The sequence below is a fragment of the Platalea leucorodia genome (assembly GCF_965183815.1).
Source record: "Platalea leucorodia genome assembly, chromosome: 3".
Classification (NCBI taxonomy): domain Eukaryota; kingdom Metazoa; phylum Chordata; class Aves; order Pelecaniformes; family Threskiornithidae; genus Platalea; species Platalea leucorodia.
The window spans coordinates 124,147,494-124,172,280 of record NC_138825.1 but is presented as its reverse complement, the minus strand read 5'-3'; the positions used below and the strand labels follow the sequence as shown (position 1 = coordinate 124,172,280).

Genomic DNA, 24,787 nt, shown 5'->3' with positions numbered 1-24,787 from the left:
GTTTTTACTTCATGGAAACTTAGAACTTTGGCCTAACTCGTCTGGTGAAATCCCTGTCGCTTACGCAGAGGGCGAGACGTTAGCAAAGCACATCTCTCGCTCAGAAAGGCATCTCTTTGCAGAGTTGGCTGCACGCCTGCTTGAATGGGAGCATTTTTTCCTAAGCCTGTCTGGAGAGCTAGCGCTGAAGGCTCTGCTTTCGTGGCACTGGAGGCCTCTCTGCGGCCACAGATGAAGACGTCTCGCCCTCTGGTGGGTAAAAACACAACAGTACGGAAGCCTTGTTCTGCATGTTATATTAAGAAAGAATAATTAGAATTATTAGTGTGGTGGTAATAGAAGGAAAAAGAGCAGATTTTTTAGAGGACTGAAATTCACACCGAGTGTATATCTGGGGTATGTACATGATCGCACGTGATCCTGCTGGTAAAGAGGGATTAAACTAGCGATGATGGGGGAGAGTTACCAGCAGCCCTGTCACGCAGTGATGGTCAAGGTTGATGCGCAGAGGTCCTGGAGTGATGTAACAGAAAGAGATCACGAAATCAACAAAACAGGGCTTAAGCAGGGTCACCTGCAGCGTTTGCATGTAAGCAAGGAAGTGCCTTGCCATAATGAGGCACCGTTATGGAGAAATCTCCCAAACCCTTTCTGGGCAATCAGCGTGCTGGGGTGTCTCTCTGAAGAGCGTGTAGAGTAACGCATGCAGCATGGGGACTACGCGTGATGAATTATAGATCTGTGTGCAGCTGCAGGGCTGCGATCTTGCTGGGATCAGGAAGACATGGTGGGATGGCTCCCATGGCTCAAGTGTTGCAATGGAGGGATACAGGCTCTTCAAGAAGGACAGGTCGAGAAGATGAGGAGGGGGAGTTGCCCTTTATGCGAGAGAACAGCTGGAGTGCATGGAGCTCTGCCTGGATGATGAGCCAACTGAGAGCTTATGGGTAAGGGTTAAAGAAGACCAATATGGGTGACATCATTGTAGTGGGTGTCTGCTATAGGCTGCCTAACCAGGAAGAACAAGTGGATGACGTCTTCTACAGGCAGATAGGAGCAGTCTCTTTGCAGGTCCTGGTCCTCATGGGGGACTTCAGCCACCCCAATATCTGCTGGAGGGACAACATAGCAGGGCATAAGCAATCCAGGAGGTTCCTGGAGTGCAGTGCTGGTAGCTACCTCCTCCAAGAGACAGAGGATCCAACAAGGAGAGGTGCTTTGCTGGACATCATACTCACCAACAAGGGCTCATGGGGGATGTGAAGGTCAAGGGCAGCCTTGGCTGCAGTGACCATGAGATGGTGGAGTTCAGGAACCTGAGGGGAGGTAAAAAGCAAACTCACAGCCCTGGACTTCAGGAGAGCAGACTTTGGCCTCTTCAAAGACCTCTACCTGCTTGGTAGAGTCCCATGGGATAAGGCCTGGGGAGGAGTGGGGCCCAAGAAAGCTGCCCGATATTCAGGGATCACCTCCTCCAAGCTCAGGAGTGGTCCGCCCCAACGAGCCGGAAGTTGGGCAAAAATGCCAGCAGGCCTGCGTGGATAAACAAGGAGCTCCTGGCAAAACTCAAACACAGAAGCAGCATACAGAGGATGAAAGCAAGGACACGGATAGCGAGGAATACAGAGACATCCGAGCCCACAGGGATGAGGTTAGGAAAGCCAAACCCCAGCTGGAATTGAATCTGGCCAGGGATGTCAATGACAACAAGAAGGGCTTCTATAGGTACATAGGTGACAAAAGGAAGACTAGGGAAAATGTGGGCCCATTGCTCAGCAAGATGTGGGAGCTGGTTACACAGAACATGGAAAAGGCTGAGGTACTGAATGCCGCCTTCACCTCAGTCTCTGCTAGCAAGATCAGCCTTCAGGAATCCCAGATCCCTGAGACCAAGGGGAAACGCTGGAGCAAGGAAGATGTACCTTGGTGGAAGAGGATCAGGCAGGGAATATTTAAGCATGGGATGCACCCACAAGTGCTGAAGGAATGAGCTGATGTCACTGCAAGGCCGCTGTCAATGATCTGAATGATCGTGGCAACTGGGAGAAATGCCTGAGGACTGGAGGAAAGCAAATGCCACTGCTGTCTTCAAAAAAGGGAAGAAGGAAGACCCCTGGAACTACAGGGTGGTCAGCATCACCTTGATCCCTGGGATGGTGATGAAGCAGCTAATTGTGGGATTATTAGTAATCCACTTCCAGGCACATGAAGGACAAGGAAGTCATCAGAAGTAGTGAGCATGGCTTCACCAAGGGAAAGGCATGCTTGACCAACTTGATAACCTTCTATGATAAAATGACTGGCTTGGTAGATGAGAGGAGAGCAACAGATAGTGTCCACCTTGACCAGTAAGGCTTTTGACACTGTCTCCCGTAAGATCCTCATAGACAAGCTGTTGATGTATGGGCCAGATGAGCAGACAGCAAGGTAGATTAAAAACTGACTGGGGGCCACCTGGCCGGAAAGCAGCTTTGCAGAAAAAGACCTGGGCGTCCTGGTGGATGCCAGGGTGAACACGAGCCAGCAACGTGCCCTTGCGGCAACGGCGGCAAATGGCATCCCGGGCTGCGTTAGACCAAGTATTGCCAGCAGGTCGAAGGAGGTGATCCTTCCCCTCTACTCAGCACTGGTGAGGCCACACCTGGAGTACCCTGTCCAGTTCTGGGCTCCCCAGTCCAAAACAGACATGGACATACTGAAGAGAGTCCAACGAAGGACCACCGAGATGATGAAGGGACTGGAGCATCTGTCCTATGAGGAAAGGCTGAGAGACCTGGGACTGTTCAGCCTGGAGAAGAGAAGGCTCGGGGAGGGGATCTTATTGGTGTATATAAATACCTGAAGGGAGGGTGCAAAGAGGACGGAGCCAGGCTATCTTCAGTGGTGTCCAGTGCCAGGACCAGAGGCCATGGGCACACAGTGAAACACAGGAGGCTCCCTTGGAACATCAGCAAACACTTGTTTTACTGTGAGGGCGACTGAGCACTGGCACAGATTGCCCAAAGAGATGGTGCAGTCTCCATCCTTGGAGGTATTCAAAAGCCATCTGGACATGGTCCTCGGCAACCGGCTCTCAGTGGCCTTGCTTGAGCAGGGGGATTGGACCAGATGACCTCCGGAGGTCCCTTCCAAACCGAACCATTCTGTGGTTCTGCACAGCTATCAGCAAGAAGAACAGAAGCTCTAGCCTTATTTCAGGTAGGCTTATGTCTAACTGATTGATATCCTTCTGTCCATCAATGGTTGTGTCTCTTCAGCTTAATTTTAAGCATGTGTTGAAATGTTTTGCTTGAACAGGCACTTCTGTTCACAGCTTGGCCACTGATGCTGCACTGCTTTGGTGCCAGGCCACCAAATCACTAGATACTCACCTCTGATAGAAATTAAGGAAAACTGGACACCCAAGTACTTTTGTGGATGATGAACTTAAATCCCTCTGATCAGTGTCAGGGCAGCCATTCTGCACCTCCCTTGTGAAAAGGGAATGAAAATCACATAGTTATTGTGAAACCTGGAAAGTGCTTTGAGATGAACAGATAAAACCACACCCTATTCTTCATTATTGTTATAATTATTATCCACTCTAATATACCCACTCTATAATTATTATCCACTTTTCTTCCTAATGATGCATAACCTTCTGTAGTTGTGCATTTGGGAATTTCATACCACACCAAATGTTTTGGTTTTACAGATTTCTTTTTTTTCAGTAAAGTTTTTAAATAATGATCAGTACAGTACAAAGCTTAAAATATTGCCAATGTTTTCAACAATACAAAGTCAGCAGATAGGAGTTGGGAAAGGGATGGTTAATATGTAACATTCATACCCTTCCCTGTTTCCCAGGGAAAAAAATACAAACTCTATTGTACTTCTGTTTAGTAACAAACAGTGCTTAAAAATAATCTTGTCAGTAAAAGAAAGATGTAAATTGCAAGGCACATGAGGAACCCGTCCTTGCCTTGTTACACAAATCATTAGGCATAAATACAAGTTTAAGGCACCTCTCTCCATCCTCCCCTTCTGCTCCGTACACCAAGCAAATCCTGTCAGCGGGTATCAGCTGTTAAGAACAACTGTGGACCAGCGACAGCAAAGAGGCTGCCTCTGAGCCTCAGGTTCCTTCAGGATGAATCCCAAAAAGGAATAGCATAAGGCACATTGGGATGAATTCTCAGGAGTTGTCCTGTACAGATCCATGTTGCAAGATCTGCAAAAATACTGTCTCAGGACCAGAGATTCCTGGGGGAGAGGATTAGGACCTCAGTCCCTTCAGGATCTTGAATGTGCTCAACCTTTGGTGGTCAACATTTCACCAAACCCTACCACTGGTACACCCCTCCCAAGCCATGCCTCCTTAGAGGAACGTCAGGATGGAAGGAGGCGTGCTCCAAGCAGTGAGCCCAAGGAGAAGGCCTTGAGAAGCTCTCAGACAAGCTGAGCATTTATCACAGCGGCACTTTTACTCACTCAGGACCCAGCCCCGGTCTCCCCTAGATCAACGGCAGGGCTTTCAGGAGGGCATTGGCAGCCACTTTCCAGTCCCGGCCCGGCTGAGGTGCAGCAGACTGCACGGCATGTGGAGTCTGCCCAGGTAGGCAGCCAGGTGCATAAGGCACAAGGATGAAGTCTGGGGATGAGGGAAAGAAATAAGCTGGTTGGAGGAAGATGAGGAGGAGGACGGAGAGAGGGATGAAGGAAGCTCCAGTGTTGGTGAGCCCCTTGTGAGACAAGGGTGCATCCTCACAGCAGCAGCAATGTGTATTGCAAGTCCCTGCTAAATCAACCCATCATAGTAACCAGGAGGTCAGCTCCAGGTCTGAGTGCAGGGCCACACGGGGACATGAGTGGCTTCACCTGAGGGGTAACATGAGAACATGTAAAAATACCACCACTGTCACACAATTGCTCCAGAAGAAGTTTCACTTCTGCTGGACCAGGGAGGAGAAGAACACATGACCAGAAATACCTCACAAGAGCCATGTAGGCACCTCCTCTCCCTGTCCCTGAACTAGACAGCATTACTGTACTCATCCTCCTTTGCCAAGGGCAGGACACGTCATCTATTTTCAAACCCTTGAAGAAGAAAACGCCTGGGTGATCCCTTCCTTTGGTACCAGGATAACTCTGGGTAGCAGCAGAGCAGGGTATCCTATTAGCAGCGATGCCCACTCCCTCTCAGTTTTAGCCCAGAAAGGAGCTCTGGACCAGCCTGGTTTACTCCCCTTCCTGCACAGGAGCCCACTGATACTGTCCAGCCAGATCCACACTCAGTGGCTTATTCTGCTTTACCTACCACAAAAGCAAGGCAAATTAAGCTGTGAGAAAAATCACTGCTCCCATTGTAAGTCTTTCCCCAAACTGGGAGGAGACTCACAAGCAAAGCCACGGAGACCATGGAGGGAGCACTCCATTGGTGCAGCTAAGCTGGTTGAGCAACCAGCTGCTGTGCAAGGAGGAACTGCCGCTGGCCTCCGCTCCGGCCCTTCCCTGCAGGCAGCAGTGTTGTCCAAGTGAGATGCCTGAAAGTTAAAACCAGCAGATAATTACTGACGTTTTTTCAGTAGGATTGGCTTTCCGCTGGTCTGTCTCACGGCACTGGCTCGCTCTGCGGTCAGATGAGCTTCTGCGCAAGGGAAGGGGAATGACGAGGTGTAAGTGGTACCATCCCCACTTGCCATTCCCCTCAGGCAAATTTACTGTTAGGTCAGCATGGCTGTACCATCAAAATACACCACAGGAAATGAAGTAAGTAATTTCTAAGTTGGACTAGATGTAAACCAGGTCTAGAGTGATGAGAAAGGGTGGACTAGATGACCTCTTGAAGGCCTTCCTATGATTTCTTCTCCTGTACTCCTGTACTTCCCTCCCCCTTTGTATTTAATTTGTCAGTAGGGCCACGATCTTCAAATCTGTCCACAAAACATAGGACACAGCAAAGCACAGCAAATAGATCTGTTTTCAGACACGCTGTTGTCTGGCCCACCCTGTTCCTCCAGCAGCATAGCACTGTTTCTTTCAGGCTAATCTTGACCCAACTAGGAGGCTCTGCAGATATAAAAGCCAAAGGCAAAGCCTTTCTGGATAATAAATCATGCACGCACACACATACACAAACACACACACACACACATCTCAATAGTTAAAAACCAGATCAAGTGCAGAAATCAGTGCTTGTCGTGACAAATCATATCCCCAACCCTAAACTCTGCCTGCTCAGAACCAGCAATCACAATTCATTTGCTTTTCCTTGGATTCAGTGAGACAAATCTGTGGCTGGAATAGATCCCATGGCTTCCTTGCTTTCAGCAAAGGCTTACATCTCCTAGGAATTTGCCAGATGCCAAGGCATTTGAGGTTGCAGGTCTTTCAGAGTGTATAGCTGGGAGGAGCCATGCCAGGATTTACTATGAAAAGCAAGCAGTGGGTCAAACAGAAGGTGTCCTGGCTGTATGGGACCATTATCTCTGCATTGGCTCTGAGCATCCTGTCCTGCAAGTGCTACCAACTTCAGTGCAACAGTGTGGCTCCATATCCGATATTCCCCCCAAGCAAGCACAGAAGAGACTCATCTAATGGGGGACACAGTAAACCAACCCTTTCTACACCTTGGACAGGACTGACCCATGGACATTAAGTGTTCCTGACCATTATCTTTGCTACTCATAGAATCATAGAATGCCCTGAGTTGGAAGGGACCCACAAGGATCATTGAGTCCAACTCCTGAGGAGAGGAATCCACAGAGGAATCACCAAGTCTCAAGGACAAACCTGTCCCAAGGTCGCATAGGACCCTAACGCTGTCACCCTGCTCCTGCCTTTTGCTGTTCTACCTTCACCTAGTGCTGATAAAAATGTGCCAGATTCACAACCCCATTGGTCAGAGAAAAGCAACCCTGCAGCTTCAAGGTCAGCTTTCCCACGAGGCCCACCAAGGACTGCTTGATGTCCTGAAAAGCACCATTAAGAGTGGAATAAAGACTACTTCACTCTCATACCCTTTTGGCCACAGTAGGGCTGTTGGAGGCCCAGGGCCCAGAGCCTTTCACCTATCAGACAGGTCACACCCAAGTTACTCTACACTGCATGGACAGCGTTGGAGGTCAGTCAGAATCCCTAGACAGATGATACAGGGTCAGTCTATGCAGGACTGCATGAACCCCTCATGCAAGCAGCCAAAATGATGTGCCCAGCATCAAAAGCATCTTCCCTGCTGGGGCCACCGCCCTGAATGTTGATGGCCTCCGGGGTGCTAAACCTCTGTCGCTGCTACTGAGGAAGGCTTAAAACCATCTCCAACCTGACCCAGGTCCAGCTCCTCAAAGGCAATTAAGCACTTAAAATAGAAGTGAGGAGCCTTTGAAGACCTGTCTTGTAGGCTACCAAAGAGCCATCTGCACTGCCACTACCTTAGGTCAAATTCCAACTGCTGAGAAAGACCCCATCTCTTGTTAGTAATCCCTGGGACAGCCTGACTCCTTGGTTTTGATGAGCAGCACTACTGCAGATGGTGCAGTCGTACAGAAAGAGCAAATGGAGCTGACCTAACATCTCCACCTGTGCTGGACCCACACCAGTCACCAGCAGACACAGGGCTCAGGTTCAGACCCAGTTTGTCCTAGAGGACCCCAGGTCAGGCCTAAGACTCCAAACATGCTTTGTCAAAGCCACCTCTGCAACCTGGCATTGAGATACTTGACAAGGGGACCGTAGAGAGAACCTGGCTTAGCCCCGCTGGAGCAGGAAAAGGATTATACCAGCCACTGTGCCACACATGCCCTTGCAGCTGAACCACAGAAATGTAGACTCCTCCTGAAACCTTGCTACTGCCTTTGACAGTAATAGGTCTCCCACAGATAGCAGTGATGGCAAAATCCAGAGAGGTCATCACATCCAGCTGTGGTCCTTACAGTGCGTTGTGAGCCCTGGCAGACCCTTCTACAGTCTCACAGCCTTCAGGCTGCCCTCCCTGACATTCAGCAAGATATCACCCACAGGTTTACCAGAATGAACAAGAAACCTCTGCCTATTCCAGCATCCTTGGTTAAATGACTTGTTCTGGCTTAAAACACCCCATGTCCCCCTGGAGGGCAGAAGGCAGTCCCTGCTGTGAAAATGCATCCAGCATGAAGTCTCCAGCCCTCCACCTGAGTCCAGAATCCAGGTTAGTCACAGCGTGTTAGGCAAATAAACCAGTTATGTCTCTTAATATGTTATGCCCCTTTTCTTGATTTTTCACCACCCTGGTGATGTCATGCCCATCACGTTCATGATCCTCAGGAGTCCTTTTTAGCCAGGCTGGCCTTGATCCTGCGTTGCAGGATGTAAGCTGTGATGGCACTACAAGCCACCAGGCCAAAAAAAGAGATGCAGGAGAGATAGATGGAGAGAGGCCCGTGTCTCTTCAGGAAAATCTCCTGCCTGTTCTTATAATCCAATAAAATGGCCTCCAGCTGTGATAGGGTGCAGATGGCCAGGAAAGTGTGGAAGATCTGGTGGGCATGGCCAATGATGTCACAGGAGCCAGGGAAGTACTTCTCAGGGACCGGGCAGGAGAAGAAATAAGCACTGATAAGGAAAAACAATATCTGGTACGTGTGGTACCAAGCAGCATCTTCCTCACAGCCCCCCAGGTGACACACCACCACCCGGTGAGCGACAGGACTGATATCCAAGATGAATGCCAGCCCAGCTGGGATCACCTGGCACATCTTCCTCATGATGGGGTAAGGCCGTCGGTACCGATATTTCGCGTAGCAGCAGCCAGCACAAGACAGCCAGCCACAGAAAGCCGCTGCCGGCAGGAAGAAAAGCCAGAACTTGTCGTACCAGGCTTGGTCGGAGCTGTAGTAGAAATGGGCCAGGGCACTACCATACTGGTAGATGCTGACTCCGACGTAGTCCACGAAGTAGAAGGTGTAGTGGTACAGCTCCGATTTGGACTGCAGTAGGTGGGCCAAGAGGCTGCAGGTAAGGTATGTGACAGAAGAGAGGATAAAGATGAGCAAAGGCAAGGACCACGCGTCCACGGGTAACTGCTCAGCCTCCACAAACGTCTTGAATCTCAGCAGCACAGCCAGTGCTGCCAGGAGATGAGTCCACACGTTGACCACCTCGTTGTGCTTCTGGAAGAGGCTAAGGAAGTAGTACCGCCAGTCCTGGCCGGTGGGACGGTACCCGGTGTGGATGTAAGGCTCACGGAAGAGCTGCGGCACCTCACACTCTTTGACTGTGCAAGGCATCTTGGGCAAGCCATCCTCCAGCAGCCTGGGGAGACGGCTGAGATGCTGCCCGCTGAGGGACAGCGTGCTGATCCGCTCCAGGATGGCTGTCATCTCGCTGCGTGCGGCGGCTGCGAGCCCAGCTCTGGGGGACGTCGTCTTTGTGCCCTGCGGGGAGGGGAGAAAGAAGAAATGTTAATGGTCATGCATCAGGGAGAAGAGCATGCTGCCATTCCTGGGTGGGATAAGCCATGGTGCTATCAAGATGCTGGCCCTGCTCTTAGGGGAAAGGGGCTTTTCTTGATTCAGCAGACCTATATTCAGCATGGAGAAGGATGGCACAGCCCTGTCCCTGCAGTTCAGCCTATGTCAGATGGGCACAAGCCTGCCCTTCTTCCCCACTTCCTCAGACACTCGGCTTGGAGCATGTTTAGGAGTAGCCAGGAGCTACCTTTCCTATCAAAAAAGTAGCCAGGAGCTACCTTTCCTATCAAGAAAGCACCTGATGATTTGTGGAGGGGATTTTTCACCCCTTTCCCCATAACAAACTGCTCAGGGACAAAACTGGAGTGTAATTACTCATCAAAGGGATAACCTGCCTTTCTGCACCTAAGTAAAGAGGGTCCCAACCAAATTGTGGAGGTTGTGAATAAGCCTGGCTTCCCTGCCACACAACTTGCACATGGGTTGCACACCTGGGGCTGCTGCAGTGAGTATGGCAGAGGGAGAAGGGGAAAAGTCCGCGGTCCCAAACCTGCAGCCCTCATCCCTCCATGTGTAATAAGCAGCAGGACTGGGAGGTGATGGAGAAACGAGGAGCCCCGCATCAGAGCTGGATGCGGTTTGGGTATAGCATCGAAGCCTTGGGAGCATCTACGGAGCCATGCTGAGGGGCTGCCAGACAAGATGTGCCTGGATTCTCAGAGCAGCCGAACCCCAGTGCTGGGCACTCCCCTGCCTGCTCTGCTCTGCTCATTGGCAACCTCCAGACTTGCTAAGCTCTGGCTGGAAAGATTCAGATTCTGGGCACAGCAGGATCCTAATGTCTGGAGACTACCTCACAGCATTGAATTCACTCCCAATACCCTCCGTTTCCCTTCCACCCTAGATATTTCTCTTCCCTGCTGGTGTTTATGCCACACAAAAAAGAGGAGAACTCCTTGCACCGATGAACTGAAATTGATGCTGATGGAGCCCCACCAGACTCTGCAGGGCTGTGGTTACCCCTGTGCCGCCAACACATACTTGTTTGCAGGAGTGGAGCCTCCCTCCTAAGCTTATATGCACCAGAGCTGAAGTGCATGGAGATGGCCACAAATAAGTAAATGCAAATGAGTATTTTGCCTGAGTGTGGGAAACGGCTTCTTTTTCTTTCATTGCATCAGATACCAGCTGCTGCCGGAGGTGAGACAGAGGAATAGTTTGCATGGGCTCATGATGGGAGACCCACGCTAGGCTGGAGATAGAGAGGATGGGAAGGTGTTAAACATGGAAAGAGAGTGGAAAAAGCAGAGAGATGTTGATGAAAGCAGAGAGATGGGACCTGCCAAACAGTCCCAGGGCGAGACAGCACAAAGAGCAAACTCAGAGCAGACTCTGAACCAGGCTGGAAGTCCCACTTCCTCTCGCAACCCAAAGCCTCTGATAACGTACAAAATATCTTCACGTTGCTTCCGTATTCTAGCAGATGGGAGTTATCATAATTAAGTTACATTTTCCAGTCAATTCTCTCTCCCTGTGCTTTCCAGGCTTTCTCCCTTAGCGCCTCTCAGGGCTGTTTGGTTTTTTTTTTTTTTCCCTTATTTGCCACAGGGGAATTTAGCCACAAAAGGCTTAGGAAGATGGTCCTTGCAAACGGTATTTTAGTTTCACAGATGCATAAGACTGAGTATAGCACCCTTGCTGGGGAGTTTGATGTTGTGCACGTTCACAAAGACTTTTTCTCTCTCCTAAGGGTCTGCAGGTCCGGATCTGGGAAGGGGACACACAGTTCATTCAGCAGCTTGTGTATCCCTATGGGAATATATGCCAAAATTTAGGGAGGCAAGGCAAATTTTGACTCTGGGGCACTCCTGTGAGGGGATGGTGTGAAAAAGGGGCAACATTCCCTCTCGCCAGTTCTAATGTACAACCAGTCTATTCTGGTTCCTTGTAGCCAATGGAGAAAGAAAGGCTCATTCATCCAACTTACTCTAGACCTCAGCTTCAGGATAAGGCACAGCCCAAGCAAGACGACCACGCCTGGCTATTCAGCACTGTAGTACGCACCCTCTATTGCCCTATATAGAGCCATAGAATAGAATCATAGAATCGTTTAGGTGGGAAAAGACCTTCAAGATCATCGAGTCCAACCGTTAACCCAGCACTGCCAAGTCCACCACTAAACCATGTCCCTCAGCACCACATCTACCTGGCTTTTAAATACCTCCAGGGATGGGGACTCAATCACTGCCCTGGGCAGCCTGGGCCAGGGCCTGACAGCCCTTTCAGTGAAGAAATTTTTCCTAATACCCAACCCAAACCTGCCCTGGCGCAACCTGAGCCTATTTCCTCTCGTCCCATCGCTTGTTACTGGGGAGAAGAGACCGACCCCCCCCGGCTCCAGCCTCCTTTCAGGCCGTTGCAGAGAGCGATGAGGGCTCCCCTCAGCCTCCTCTTCTCCAGGCTGAGCCCCCCCAGCTCCCCCAGCCGCTCCTCCCCAGCCTTGTGCTCCAGCCCCTGCCCCAGCCTCGCTGCCCTGCTCTGGCCACGCTCCAGCCCCTCCATGGCCGCCTTGGGGTGCGGGGCCCGGCGCTGAGCACAGCATTCGAGGGGCGGCCTCCCCAGTGCCCAGCACAGGGGGACCATCCCTGCCCTGCTCCTGCTGGCCACACCAGTCCTGACACAGAATACCTGATATCTCCTTTGGATGATCTGGCTAGAACTTGGCTGGAGGCTGAGCATGTTGGGGTGGGAAGGACAGGGAGATTTTATGGATGTGTCTATACTAAGACAGTGTTTGATTTCCTGGTCTAGATGCACAGACAAGAGCTCCTTCCCACACTGGCTGCATCTCCTTCGCTGCCGTTCCAAGAGATCTGTTGTCTCCAGCTGATGATCTCCAGGCCTCATGCAAAGGTTTTGCCCTGTCCAGAGGTGTGAGTATGGACTCTGAAGTACTTTATCTGTCCTAAGCTCCCCTGCCCTGTCCATTAACCTGCCATAATGTGTTTTACACTTCTCCTAGCATTTGCTGTCATACAACCCAAGCAAGAGGGCTTGGACCCATGCTCACCATCTCCCAGCTTCCCTTTAACTAAGTGTGGTCCAAGGATTTGGGCCCACTACAGCGGGCTCAGTGCCGAATCTTCATCCCAATTCATCCCAGCAGAATGCTGGAAAACCTTCTGAAAAGGTATTTAGGCACTGATGTTGGAGATGGCGATCACAGTGGCAAGGGACAAGGAGAAAGGGCATGCTGAAGCTTCCCACCTCTTGGAGAACACAGACTAATGCTAGCACAGACCCCAGGATATCAGGAACTGAAAAACAGCTCAGATATGGCGCAGACTGGGCAGGTGAGCTGCAGAGGAGCAGGGTCGGAGCGCTCACCTCCTTCAGAGAGGTGGCAACGTGCTGAAACCTGTCTGTAAAGAGCAAAGGCAACCAGAAGACACACGGAAGATGGCAATCAAGCCTGGGCATATGGATACATGCCTATGCGAGGGGCACATTGCCCCTTCCACCGTCCGTGGCCTGCCTGCTTGCTTTGCATGCTGACAAGGATACGAGAGACAGGCAGCTTCTGTACCAGGCACAGGCTGGCTCTGGCTTGTACGGTGTGTGCTAGCACCAGGATTTTGCCATGGTTTCTCATTCCAAGAGCTCAGTGTATACAGCGAGCATCGCCTTTGAGCAGAGCTAGGGAGAGGTTAGATGCTGCAGATCTCCCTGACAGCAGCAGACAGGAGAGATTCTTCCAGGCAGGCTTTCATAGCTGGAAAATGCTAGTTTTTAACAGGCCGAGGGAGGGTCAGAGATTTTCAAAATAATAGTCCAAAATCACAAGAAACACATCTGATACTCGGATAAACGGCACTAAATCCAGAACCTGATAGACTGCTTATTTTAAACCGAACTTGTGACATTAACGAGTGAGAACAAGTTGGCAATTTCCAGCGATCATGTGATGGACAGAGCGACAAGCAATTAACGTTAGAAAAGAGAGGGAAAGAAAAAAAAAAACACCAACCCAGAAACCCAAGGTCAGCACTGGCTGTTTCACTTTCACAGAGCCCCTATTCTTTTCCCTTCATGGGGGCGTAGGAGCGGCTGAAAGCCACATTCATCGGCAGGGCGTCTCGTTGAGATTCTGTCCTCACCCTCCATCTCCGGGGGATTCAGTTATTTTGGCTGCTCCCAATTAACGGCAACCAAGTATCGTTTGTTCGGGGAGGGAGCTGCAAGGCGAGAAGGAGGGAGTGGATGATGGCCAGGCTGTATCATTACAGCACAATAAGAACCGCGGCACAGGAGGAGAACGATCCCATTCCAATTTTTTTCTCCCTTTTGAAGAGAGTAATTGGAAACCCGAGCTTTTCCCAGCTCTTTTGCTTTTTGGTCACAGTCTGATGGAGGGGTTTGAATGAGAAAATTTCCTACAGAGTACAGCTGATTTTCCCACCGGTCTGGCCTCAGCGTTAACTGTCTGGGACTGAGGCTGTACCAATGTGATACATTTGCTTGCAGAATAGTATTCAGGCATCAGAAGTTAACGCAGGCTTCCAAAAAGGCAGTAATTCCTGGTAAACAAAGCAGAGAGGACAGGGGAACACTGCTGTGGGGAAGTCTTTAATAAATGCATTGCATTTTAAAAAAAAAAAAGGGATTGTGGATAGCATGAAAATAGCAGCAGTGATTGTGCAGCAATGGGCAACAGGCCAGTTCTGAGAGCTGCAGGTGATTAATTCCTGAATTCCTTCTTTTCTGGGAGTTGAGCAAAAGTCCCTGGAGGGACTACAGGTCATTTTGAAGCCCGGGGTTTTATTCTGACCCCTTCCTACATGGGGTTACCTTTGGTGTCGCAGGTTGTACAGCACCAGAACGGCAGAGATCAGCTCGCCTCGACTCTCCAGGGCTGGGAGAGGCTGCACCCAGCTCAGATGCAGTGGATAAGTCCCATCCCAAAGCCCGCTGCCTGCAGGCTGGTCCTACCTGAGCACAAATGTCTCTTCCTATAACCAACCCACTTGTGGAGGGCTCGGGACAAACTTTGAAAGACCAGCTTGGGAGCACGGTGCCAGCTCCTCCATCCCATTCTGCCTGGTGTTTTGGAAAGGCTCCACCAGAGAGGAGAAACCAAGAGACCACGGACTGGCTCATAGCAGCAATTCCTGCATACTCTTGGTATTACCTGCTTCCTTCTCCTGCCATACATTTCGTCACCAGCCTTCCTCCTAACTGTGACAGATTCACACAGCGCTCAGATCCCCTCTGCGGGGAGTTATTGGGATTTACATGGGTGTCGCAGAGGACAGAAACTGGAAGAGGTGGCATTTGGTGGTTTGTGCCAGGGCCGAGCCCTGCCTGAGCAGGCAGCAGGGTATGAAGGACTGATCTACACTCCAGCATCAAAGAAGTGGAAATCTCTACAACCAGAGAGCGGCCAGGTGCTCAGGACTTCTGTAAGTTGGGCTTACACCTCACCATCTATTAAAAGGCGACACCAGTCCTCATCTGCCTAATGACAACTAGATATTGTGCTCTTAATGCACTGCTGTAATGCACCAGGGAGTGCTGGGACTACTTCACAGTGCATGGCACAGAATATTTTATTTCCCTCAACACGCTTGCATACCAGGTAACATCTACATCAGCCCAATGGGTGTATTACAAGCACTCATCCAACAGAGACTCTGTATGGGTTAGGATGCTCTGGAAGGTAAAAGGTGAAGTGATGTGATTTACTGGAGACCTTGAATGGCAAGCCTGAAAATAACCTAAGAAAAAGGGTCAAAGCAACCTTGTGGAAAATTTCAAATAAAAGAAAATGGCTCAAATTCTACCTTTCCATATACACATATACGCACACACAACGTGTAGCTGAAGCAGGGTTTGTCCAAGCATGGATTAATCAGGAAACGAATGTCTCGTGATGCTGGGAGATGAGCCATTAGAGCTGGCAGGAGATGGCAGGATCCCCCACGGGAGCCATGGCAGTGTCAGCTCCCCCGCAATTTCTGGCCTGGAAGCAAGCCGGGCCGGCAGCCAGCTCAGCCATGCTGAGCAGCAAGTGCCTCTTGACATGGGTTCGGCATCGCCTGCGCGTTGGGACAGGTCCAGGGGATGAGAGCAGTGGAGCTGGTGTGATGAACGCTGTGCTCGGAGGGGACAGAGCAAAACAAAGCTGCAGGCAAATACCGTGTCCCTGCAGCAAAGCTGAGGGGGTCCACAGCATCCCACCGAGTTCCTGTGGTGTTTGGGGGAGCAAAGCAGGGCAGTGGAAATCCAAAGTTAGGAAAACAAAGATGTGATGAGGCTGCTGGCTTTATCGCAAGAGTCCAAACCTTGAGCCAGACACCGCATGCAGAAGTCTGATTTTCACAGTGCTGAGTCCTTGGTTCTGAGATCAGCCAGGCTGGCTTGGCTGCTCCTGTGCTGCTACACCCTTGAAATGGGTGGCCACACGCAAACTGTATGCCAGGAACTACTCCTGGACTGTGCTAACTCGCAAACCATGCCGGGGAATGGTGTGGGTCACCACGGCACATTTCTGGTTTGCTGCGATAAACACAGATGCAGTTTCTTCATGCCTAACCAGGGTTAAAGCGCGGTGATGGTCCTGATAACACAGCCAATGCACTCAATGCGTGAAAAGATAAACCCATCTACAGCACTAGGTAGATGCAAAAATGTTAATATTATTTCTACCCACAGACCCTGGCTGAGAAGTATCTCCTCTGGCAAATCCATCCCTCCCCTCTCAAACACTGCTCAAAATCAAGGTAATATTCTGCAGTTTTTCTTCCTGATCTCACTAAACCTTTGCTGTTTGCGCTTTCCAGATTGGCTCACCGCTTTCTTTTCCCACACACAACTAACACAGCCCCCAATGCTTTGGGGCTCAATTTCAGGAGGGTGTGAGATCCCCAGGTGGGGCACCCATGCTTACAGGCTTTGAGTACACCAGTAATCAAATAAGACCAGAGCACTGTCCTGGGTCAATGACCTGCAACCGTTAGGTTGCTGAAGTGTTAGCACACTCCTGGGCACGGTTTTGGTCCAGCCACCCACACCGGTCCCTGCCTGTTGTATTCAGTCCTGCAGGGACCACCGATGGAGTGGGACGACGGACCCATTTCAGATGCCAATGCTGGAATTGTGCCAGAGAAGTGCCTGTTGTTTCCCCCCCCGCCGCCCCAACTGCAAAAGGAGCCTGGATTTGTTTCAGCTGCATCCAACTTTCACCTCCTAAATTTCCTCCTGCAAGGTCCGTGGGATATGGTATCCTTCCCTTCCATCCCCGAGTAGCTGCATGCACACCCTGCGAGCACAGCATTTCTGCAGCCAGTTTGCCTACCTAAGAGATCACTGCCATGAGCCTTTCCTAAAGCCACAGGACCAGCACCCAGCGACGGGACAAATCTTTCAGCACAGATCTGCTGGAGACGGGAACTCCTGCTACCACAGGGAGACCTCAATGAGCCAGCAAATCCCTCCCTGCTCAGATCTATCTGCTGATGGGACAAGCCAGGAGCCATCTGCCTGCAGGCAGAGCAACCAAACCAAACTGGCCGTGCACTGTTTGCGGATCCGGACCGTTGCCAAGAGATCTCCCAGAGCCTACGGGCTGAGGTTGCTTAGCTTTGCTATCGTCCACAAAAGCCTCTTGTACAAAAACATTTTTTTTAAGGTTGCAGATTTTAGAGCTTCCGTCATTAGAAAAAAATGTATATAAATCATGCACACCACCGCTGCCGCTGCGGGCAGAGAGCAGGCTGCCGGGGAGAGACTGCAGCTCTGTGCCAAGCCCCTGGAGCTTCCAGCTCTCCTCTTCCCTACACTAAAAGTCTTTGTCCCCATCTGGGACCTCCTCCTATTTAAGCCCGTGGCCTCTCCTGGTGAGCTTCCAGGTTTGCAATGACAGCAGTGCCGCCTTTCCAGGAGGCTCCCAAGCCCTGAGCAAGGGCCAGCAAGGACCAGATGGCAGACTCCCCCCCAAACAAGGGATGCGGGCTGTGCTGCAACCACATGCTTACATCCCTACTCGATCCCAAGGATCCACTGGGGAATAAAAAAGCAACTGGGAGCAAGCTTCCACTTGCTACTGCCTGTGCCTGAAGGCCAGGGGATATAAGGTATGGCCACGTACGTACAGCTGCAGACCAAACGTGCAGCCTCCGGGAGCCTTCCTGGGAATTTATCCCCCTGGAGGAATTTCTTTAGCATAAATGGATACTGCAACTGGCCTGACCTCAGGAGCGGGGGTTATCACATCCGCTGGCAGCTAAAAATTAAGCTGGTGCATGACTCAAGACGTGCAAGTAGCTGCAAGCACACGCACGTGACCCGACGATGGCAGCTCCCGTCCTCAGCCTCTGCCTGCGCTGCCGGCACGTCGCCCACACCGGCCATCCCTGCCTGCGTCCGCAGGGACACAACCCTCTTCTGGGCCAGAGGCTCCGGCCGCAGCTTCAGCGTAAATAAATAAAAGCAATGATGCCCAGAGAACAGAAAATCCTGCAGCGAGCAGGGCTGTTAACCCACACCTTTACCAGCTGAGCGGGAGGAAATGTGTAACGGCTTGCGGTTTGGCCCAGCGAGCCCGTGGGTTTCTAGGAATTGTTTGCAATATGTATCACCCCCCCGCACCCCAACGTGAAGGCAGGAGCAGGGTCTGCCGGTATAATTCACGGCTGTCCGTCCCCTCCCTGCCCCGGCAGAGAGCAAAACCAGACTTCGGACCTGCTGGATTTCACTCCGGCACAGCGTTGTGTACGTGCTTCGCTCTTTTTCATCATCTTTTCAAGACTTCGCTCTTTTTCAACCACCCCTGCCGGGGCGGCAACACACACATCCTCATCCTAACCCCCCGCCCAGCTTATGGTGTTTTCAGGAAAAATCCAGATGGGAAATTGGGGGAATATAACCCCCGAAGCGCCCTGGAGAAGACAAGCAGGGAATAACCCTTCATCCACCCTTTCGAGACACGAGCTGGGGCGCGTCGAGAACGGGCAGGTGGCAGCTCCAAAGCAAACAACGGGAGCTGGTTCTTCACCCAGCTCACGGCTAAACTATGCGTCTCCTTGCCGCAGCCTCCAGAACTCCCCAGGGGTCAAAGTCACGCGAGGAAAATCCACCCACGGCTATTAAAAACAAACGCGGAGGAAAACCGATGCCCACCTCGCTCCTCCACGAAGCCCTCGAGATACACGGGGACTTTTGGGGAATTTATGGCAAAAGGACGTTTGTCCCCGTGCGCTCCTCCCCTCCTCAGGCTCTTCCCCGGCGCCCACCTGGCCGCAGGACCAAAATCACGCATCCCCCTGCACCCCGATGTCCACGCGTGTTTCACCCGTGCTGGGGACCCGCCCGGAGAGTGGTGGCAGGCGCTGGGGTGTCCCCCCATGCACCGTCCCCGGCGTGACCCAGCCCCCGCGGGGAAGGATGCTCCTGCCGCGGCGGGGATGCAGCGGCGGGCGTGGTGCAGGGAGCCGCGGTACCCACCCGCGGACGCCGGAGCTCGCCGCGGGGGGACAGAAAAACCCTTGCCGGATCCCTCATGGGACCCTCGGCGGGGGGGTCCCCGGGGGAAGAGGAGCTGCCCACCGGGAGGGGACCGGCGGCTGCGCCCGCACTCACCCGCGCTCTCCCCGCCGCCGCCGCCGACTCCCGCGGCCGCCGCCTCCGGCAGCACCGCCGCCGCCACCGGCAGCCCCCGCGCATGCGCGCCCCGCCCCGGGGTGGCCCCCGAGGGCCGAGCCGAGCCGAGCTGAGCCGAGCCTAGCCGAGCCGCGCCCAAGCAGCCTGAGCTGGGTTTAGGGAAAAAGTGGGGCTTAAACTCGTGGGAGGGCCCACCCCCGGGCAGCCCGGGTGGTGGCTGCGGAGCAGCAGAGGTGGAGCGAGGAGGTCAAGGGGAGACACCGGGGGAGGGACAGAAAGTCACCGCAGGGTGGTTGGGGTGGGAGGGGACCTCTGGAGGTGACCTGGGCCAACCCCACGGCTCAGGCAGGGCCACCCAAAGCCGGTTGCCCAGGACCGTGTCCAAATGGGTTTTGCAGATCTCGGAGGATGGAGATCACAGGGATGGAGATTCATGGGTGGAGATCTCTCTCAAGGATGGAGATGTCTCTCAAGGATGGAGATCATATGGATGGAGATTCATGGATGGAGGTCTCTCTCAAGGATGGAGATGTCTCTCCAGGATGGAGATCACAGGGATGGAGATTCATGGGTGGAGATCTCTCTCAAGGATGGAGATGTCTCTCAAGGATGGAGATCATATGGATGGAGATGTCTCTAAAGGATGGAGATCATATGGATGGAGATTCATGGATGGAGGTCTCTCTCAAGGATGGAGATGTCTCTCTCAAGGATGGAGATGTCTCTCAAGGATGGAGATCATATGGATGGAGATTCATGGATGGAGGTCTCTCTCAAGGATGGAGATTATACCTTCAAAGTAGAAAAGACAGGACCAGAGGCCATGGGCACACACTGAAACACAGGAGGATCCTCTGAACATCAGGAAACACTTTTACTGTGAGGGTGACCAAGCACTGGCACAGGTTGCTCAGGGAGGTTGTCGAGTCTCCATCCTTGGAGGTATTCAAAACCCATCTGGTCCTGGGCAACCAGCTCTGCTGATGGCTCTGCTTGAGCAGGGGGGGGTGGACCAGATGACCACCAGAAGTCCCTTCCCACCCCAATCATCCTGTGATTCTGAGCTGAGGAGCTGCACAACGCAGCAGAGAGGCCAGGGAAGGCTCTGCACGGCGGTGGGCAGTGACTGCTGGAGCTCACAGTTTCCAGCTGTGACTGTTAGGAAGGTGGTGTCAAATAAAAAAAATCCTAGTCCTGAGAGCTCTTTTTATGCTGATCCCAAGCTGACTCAGTGGAGGTAAAAATGAGGGAAATGGGAGGAAAAATAAAAGTGCTGCTGCCGACTGCCCCATTCCTGGGCTCCCATTTGGGGCAAAACCCCCGATTTTGCTGCTGCAGACATGCAAGCATGGAGGAGAGGACGATTTTCCCCAGGATTTGCAGCCTAAAGACAGTATGGCTTTGAGCCAACCAACGGGGCAGTGAGGTTTACGCTGTAAAAACAGCACCAAAATCTTTGGGCTCCAGAAAAGAGGGATTTGCACCCAAATGGCCTTTCAGGAGTGGTCTCTCCGCCCTTGAACTGTGCCTGGCAAATGTCTGGGAGAAGCTTATACAGCCTAGACGGAGCTGCGCCAAAACCACGGCAATCGGTTCAGCCATAAAGTCACCATGCCCCCAGGAGTGGGTTAATTTATGAGTACAGAGTACCCGTTTCCCCTCTTCTGTCTCTCTATCAGCTTGTTTATGTGTGTTTTGCTTCTCCAGCATCTCAGGACTGTTATTTTTTTATGGGTTTATGAGAGAAACAGAAGGACCGCTTGTTCTGCAGGGAGAGGATTGAAGGAGAGGCAGCCCGGGAACGGGACTTTCTGGCTCCGATAAGATCACTCCAGCCTGGGTGAAGCTTTGGCACATCCCAGCACCCATCTGCCAGCACGCAGGAGAGCCAGTGCTCCCACAGCAGGGACCTGTGGGTGGGGAAACCTTCAGGGTGAAGAAGCAGCTGGGCAGGGGACCTCCTGAGTGACATCTTGTGCTTTTTTTCCACCCCTCTAAGACATCTCCCCCTGTGAGACCCATAATACTGCTTCCTCACCCTCCTCTGCTCCTCAGATCCCGAGGGATGCTCGGTGGCTGGGAGACGGAGGTCATGGCATGGCTTTTCCTCTTCCACCCATCTTTCCATTATTGCTCACATGGGAGAAGTGGGAGCACTCAGCTGAGTGCTGGAGATGGCCACGGCAAGGCTGGAGAACAAGGTGGGAAGAAAAATACAACCCAAGCAGAAGGGGACGGCGGGGTGGCACATCCCTGCTGCAACATGCACATTGCAACGCTGCTGGGTCGCCTGCCCTTCTGTTTTGCTCTGATGAATGGTTTTTCCCACATTTATCTTCACGGCGTGCCCCAGGGCAGACTTGAGAAAGGCAAAGGGCAGCTCTGTGTGGGATAACTGCTCTCCTGGGTGGGTGCTGACAGCTTGTTTTGCACACCAAGCTTGGTGGATGCTGCACAGTGAGACCTTTTGGATCGCTGGCTCCATGACCTGCTCTCAGGTGACCGGTACCTGCCAAGCTGCGCTCGGTAGTTCATTTCAGACTCACCCTGCTGCACTGCAGTCCCTGTTACTCCCTATCTTTGACATTTTACACCCTGAAATGAATCACCCAGTTCCCTTCAAGGCATAACCCAGGTGTGGTTGTGTTTGCCCAGGAGATTACTCCCAGCAGGCAGTTAAGACTAGGTTGTACCAGGCTGGGCTCTCCCTGCCCTTTACAGTCATCTGATATGATCCAAGCAGGCTTTACGCCTTCAAACGTATCCTGCACACCTTAATTCCCCACCCAAATGTACATCATAGAATCGTAGAATCACAGAACCATTGAATGGTTTGGGATGGAAGGGACATTTAAAGGCCATCCAGTCCATCCCCTTGCAATGGGCAGGGACATCTACAACCAGATCAGGGTGCTCAGAGCCCCGTCCAGCCTGGCCTTGAATGTTTCCAGGGATGGGGCATCTACCACCTTTCTGAGCAACCTCTTCCAGTGCTTCACCACCTTCATTGTGAACAATTTCTTCCTTATATCTAGTCTGAATCTCCCCTATTTTAGCTTAAAACCATTCCCCCTTGTCCTATCACTACAGGCCCTGCTAAAAAGTCTGTCCCCATCTTTCTTATAAGCCCCCTTTAAGCACTGAAAGGCTGCAATCAGGTCTCCCCGCAGCCTCCTCCTCTCCAGGCTGAACACCCCCAGCTCTCAGCCTTTCTCCACAGCAGAGCTGCTCCAGCCTCTGACCATTTTGGTGGCCTCCCCTGGCCCCGCTCCCACAGCTCCATGTCCTTCCCGTGCTGAGGACCCCCGAGCTGGACGCGGGGCTCCAGGGGGGTCTCCCCAGAGGGGGCAGAGGGGCGGAATCCCCTCCCTCGCCCCGCTGGCCACATGCACCCTCCCTGTCATGCAACACAAACCCTATTCTTGCGGGCTGCAAACCAGTCGTCCTTTTATTTTGGGTGCTTTGAATTATCACCCAAAAAGAGGAGCTTGTTTTGGGGATCGGGATCTCTCTTCACCAAGATGCATCCAAACACACTGTGTCAACGCTGTGCTGCTCAGGAGGAACGTGGCAGCTTTGCACCAAAGACAACTGAGATATTCAAAACACCGAATGGAATACAGAAAGAAGGACGAGTTCCCTTTTCCCTGTATTTGCTTGTAATAAAGAATATTGACCTGGCATTATCGTAACTGGGTAAAAGAGGCTTTTTCTGCAACATCCATTGCGGTCTACTGAACAACTTTCCACTGGAGTGGGTGCTCATGGTTTGGCAGGATTTAGACAAGGTTGTGCAGATGTGTAATACTAAGTATGGCAAAAAAAAATGATAGTTTTGGAGAGGATATAAACCTTCTTGCTTCAAAGAAAGATCTCTAGCTAACAGGGCTCAGGAGGGAAATTTCGTTGTGATCCCCAGCTCTTATATGGGGGTTTCTTTTACCTTCCTCTGTAATAACACACACCGGCAAGTCTCAGGGTGATGTGTTACATGAATTCCTTCCAATTGTTTTGAATCCTGCTTATATGCTTTCTTTAACTAATAATTCAGAAAAAAAAAAACCAAACAGTCCTAAAAGCCCTGGCTTACCAAGTCCGGCTCCTGCAACGAGAGAGAAGCGCTTGATACTCTTAATTTTGTCACCTTCAGCTGCCTCCCCCGTGTTGCACAAGGGGTATGTGGCAATTTGGGGTCAGGACTTTCCTGCCTCTTCGTGGTTAGCACAGAGCAGAGAGCCCGTTGTGACAGTCAGATGATGATTGCTAACGTGGCTTACAGAAATCGCTGCAGCTTCCCATCTTCCAAAGCTGGACATCACTCGCTGAAGTGACCAGTGGATCCTGCCGCGTGGCTGAAAGTGGATCCTGGAGATCCCGATGAAGAGACAATGATGCTTTGCATACAGATAGGTGATTTCCAGGCTTGGGGGTGGAGAAAATGAAGGGGGGAAAAAAAAAGGAACCAGCTGTCACTGTCTTTAGTAACGGCCAGAACTCATGAGAGCAGATGAGCAGACCGAAATAGCAACACCAAACCTCAGGCCATCTATATCTGGGCCCTTCGGAATTCCCTGGAAATGTGGTCGGGTTGCCACATCACACAGACACGCTCCCGGCTGCGCTCTCGGGAGCTTTGTTGATTCAACCACTCCTCTGGTTTCATTTGCCGGGGGAATTAATTTTTTATTGTGCCTGGAGGCACGGCCTGTGTGGCTTTGTTTTGGTTTTTTTATTAATTGCTGTATTTTTCTTCTGCACAGTAGGAGAAGAGAATGATTCACCCGCGGGATCTGGGGTAGCTGTGCATCAGAAGCAGGATCGCAACAAGATTTTATGTTCCCATTGCCGTGCTAGCTGCATCTAGGAGGGAAAGTAGCTCTGTGCGTGCCAGGCTCCTGCTCTGGGAAGCAAGAAGGTGGCTACGATCCATCCCAACATGCTGAAGGTCAGAGTCTTAACTTCTTACCCACTTTACTGTGCTCTCCTGGTGAAATACCGGCAGCTCCCCGTGCATTTAAGTAAAGAAATTCCATTCATATTCACTGATAGTTGTTTTCTGTGTTTTTCTTCCCTGGGACTAGCAAAAAAAAAAAAAAAAGAGCTAGATCAGTTTAAAGATTTACCAGAGTGCATGGGAATAGCAAATACTTCAAGAAAATGACATCAGAAATGCCTGAGCTGGGTGCAGATGAGATCGGGTGAAGTTCTCCAGCCTATGTTAGGGAAAAGGTCAGATTAGAGGATTAAGAAGGGTTCCTTCAGCATTAAATTATATGTCTTCCACATGTGGTCCTGAAGTGGTGAGAGTCAGGATGACTCTCCTCTTGCGAGAGCAAATTCCCTGGATGGGGTTCAGCTCCTGCAAGGACAAACCCTTTTTTATCCCTTGGAAAACTTAAAATTTACACTGACAAAACGATCACATAGGTGGTCTCCCTTCTGCACATTGTTTCAATTATAAAAAGTGATATTTTTTTTTCATTCAAAACATTTAATTCCATGTTATTACCCTTCCATTTTATTACAAATATATTCAAAACCTCAACTCCAACGTGTTGCTTGATGATGAGGTGACATTCCATTGAATTTGGGGTACTCTCCCCCCATTTTTGGAGCTGTGAATGAGCCACAAGCCTCTCCTCTGCCCTCCAGGGGGGGAGATAAGGTTGCTCAGCATACAGGAAAGCTAACAGAAGGCAACTTGA

The 24,787-nt window shown here is 51.4% G+C and overlaps 1 protein-coding gene across 1 annotated transcript; it reads right to left on the bottom strand.

Moving 5' to 3' along the window:
- Positions 1 to 3,750: 3,750 nt before the first annotated feature.
- Positions 3,751 to 19,126, bottom strand: PAQR8 (progestin and adipoQ receptor family member 8). Its single transcript, XM_082306721.1, has 2 exons — positions 19,062 to 19,126; positions 3,751 to 9,389 (listed from the first exon to the last, which is right to left on the bottom strand). The coding sequence occupies exon 2, from the start codon at positions 9,333 to 9,335 to the stop codon at positions 8,277 to 8,279; it is 1,059 nt and encodes a 352-aa protein (XP_082162847.1). The 5' UTR covers positions 9,336 to 9,389; positions 19,062 to 19,126; the 3' UTR covers positions 3,751 to 8,276.
- Between the last annotated feature and the right edge of the window lie 5,661 nt (positions 19,127 to 24,787).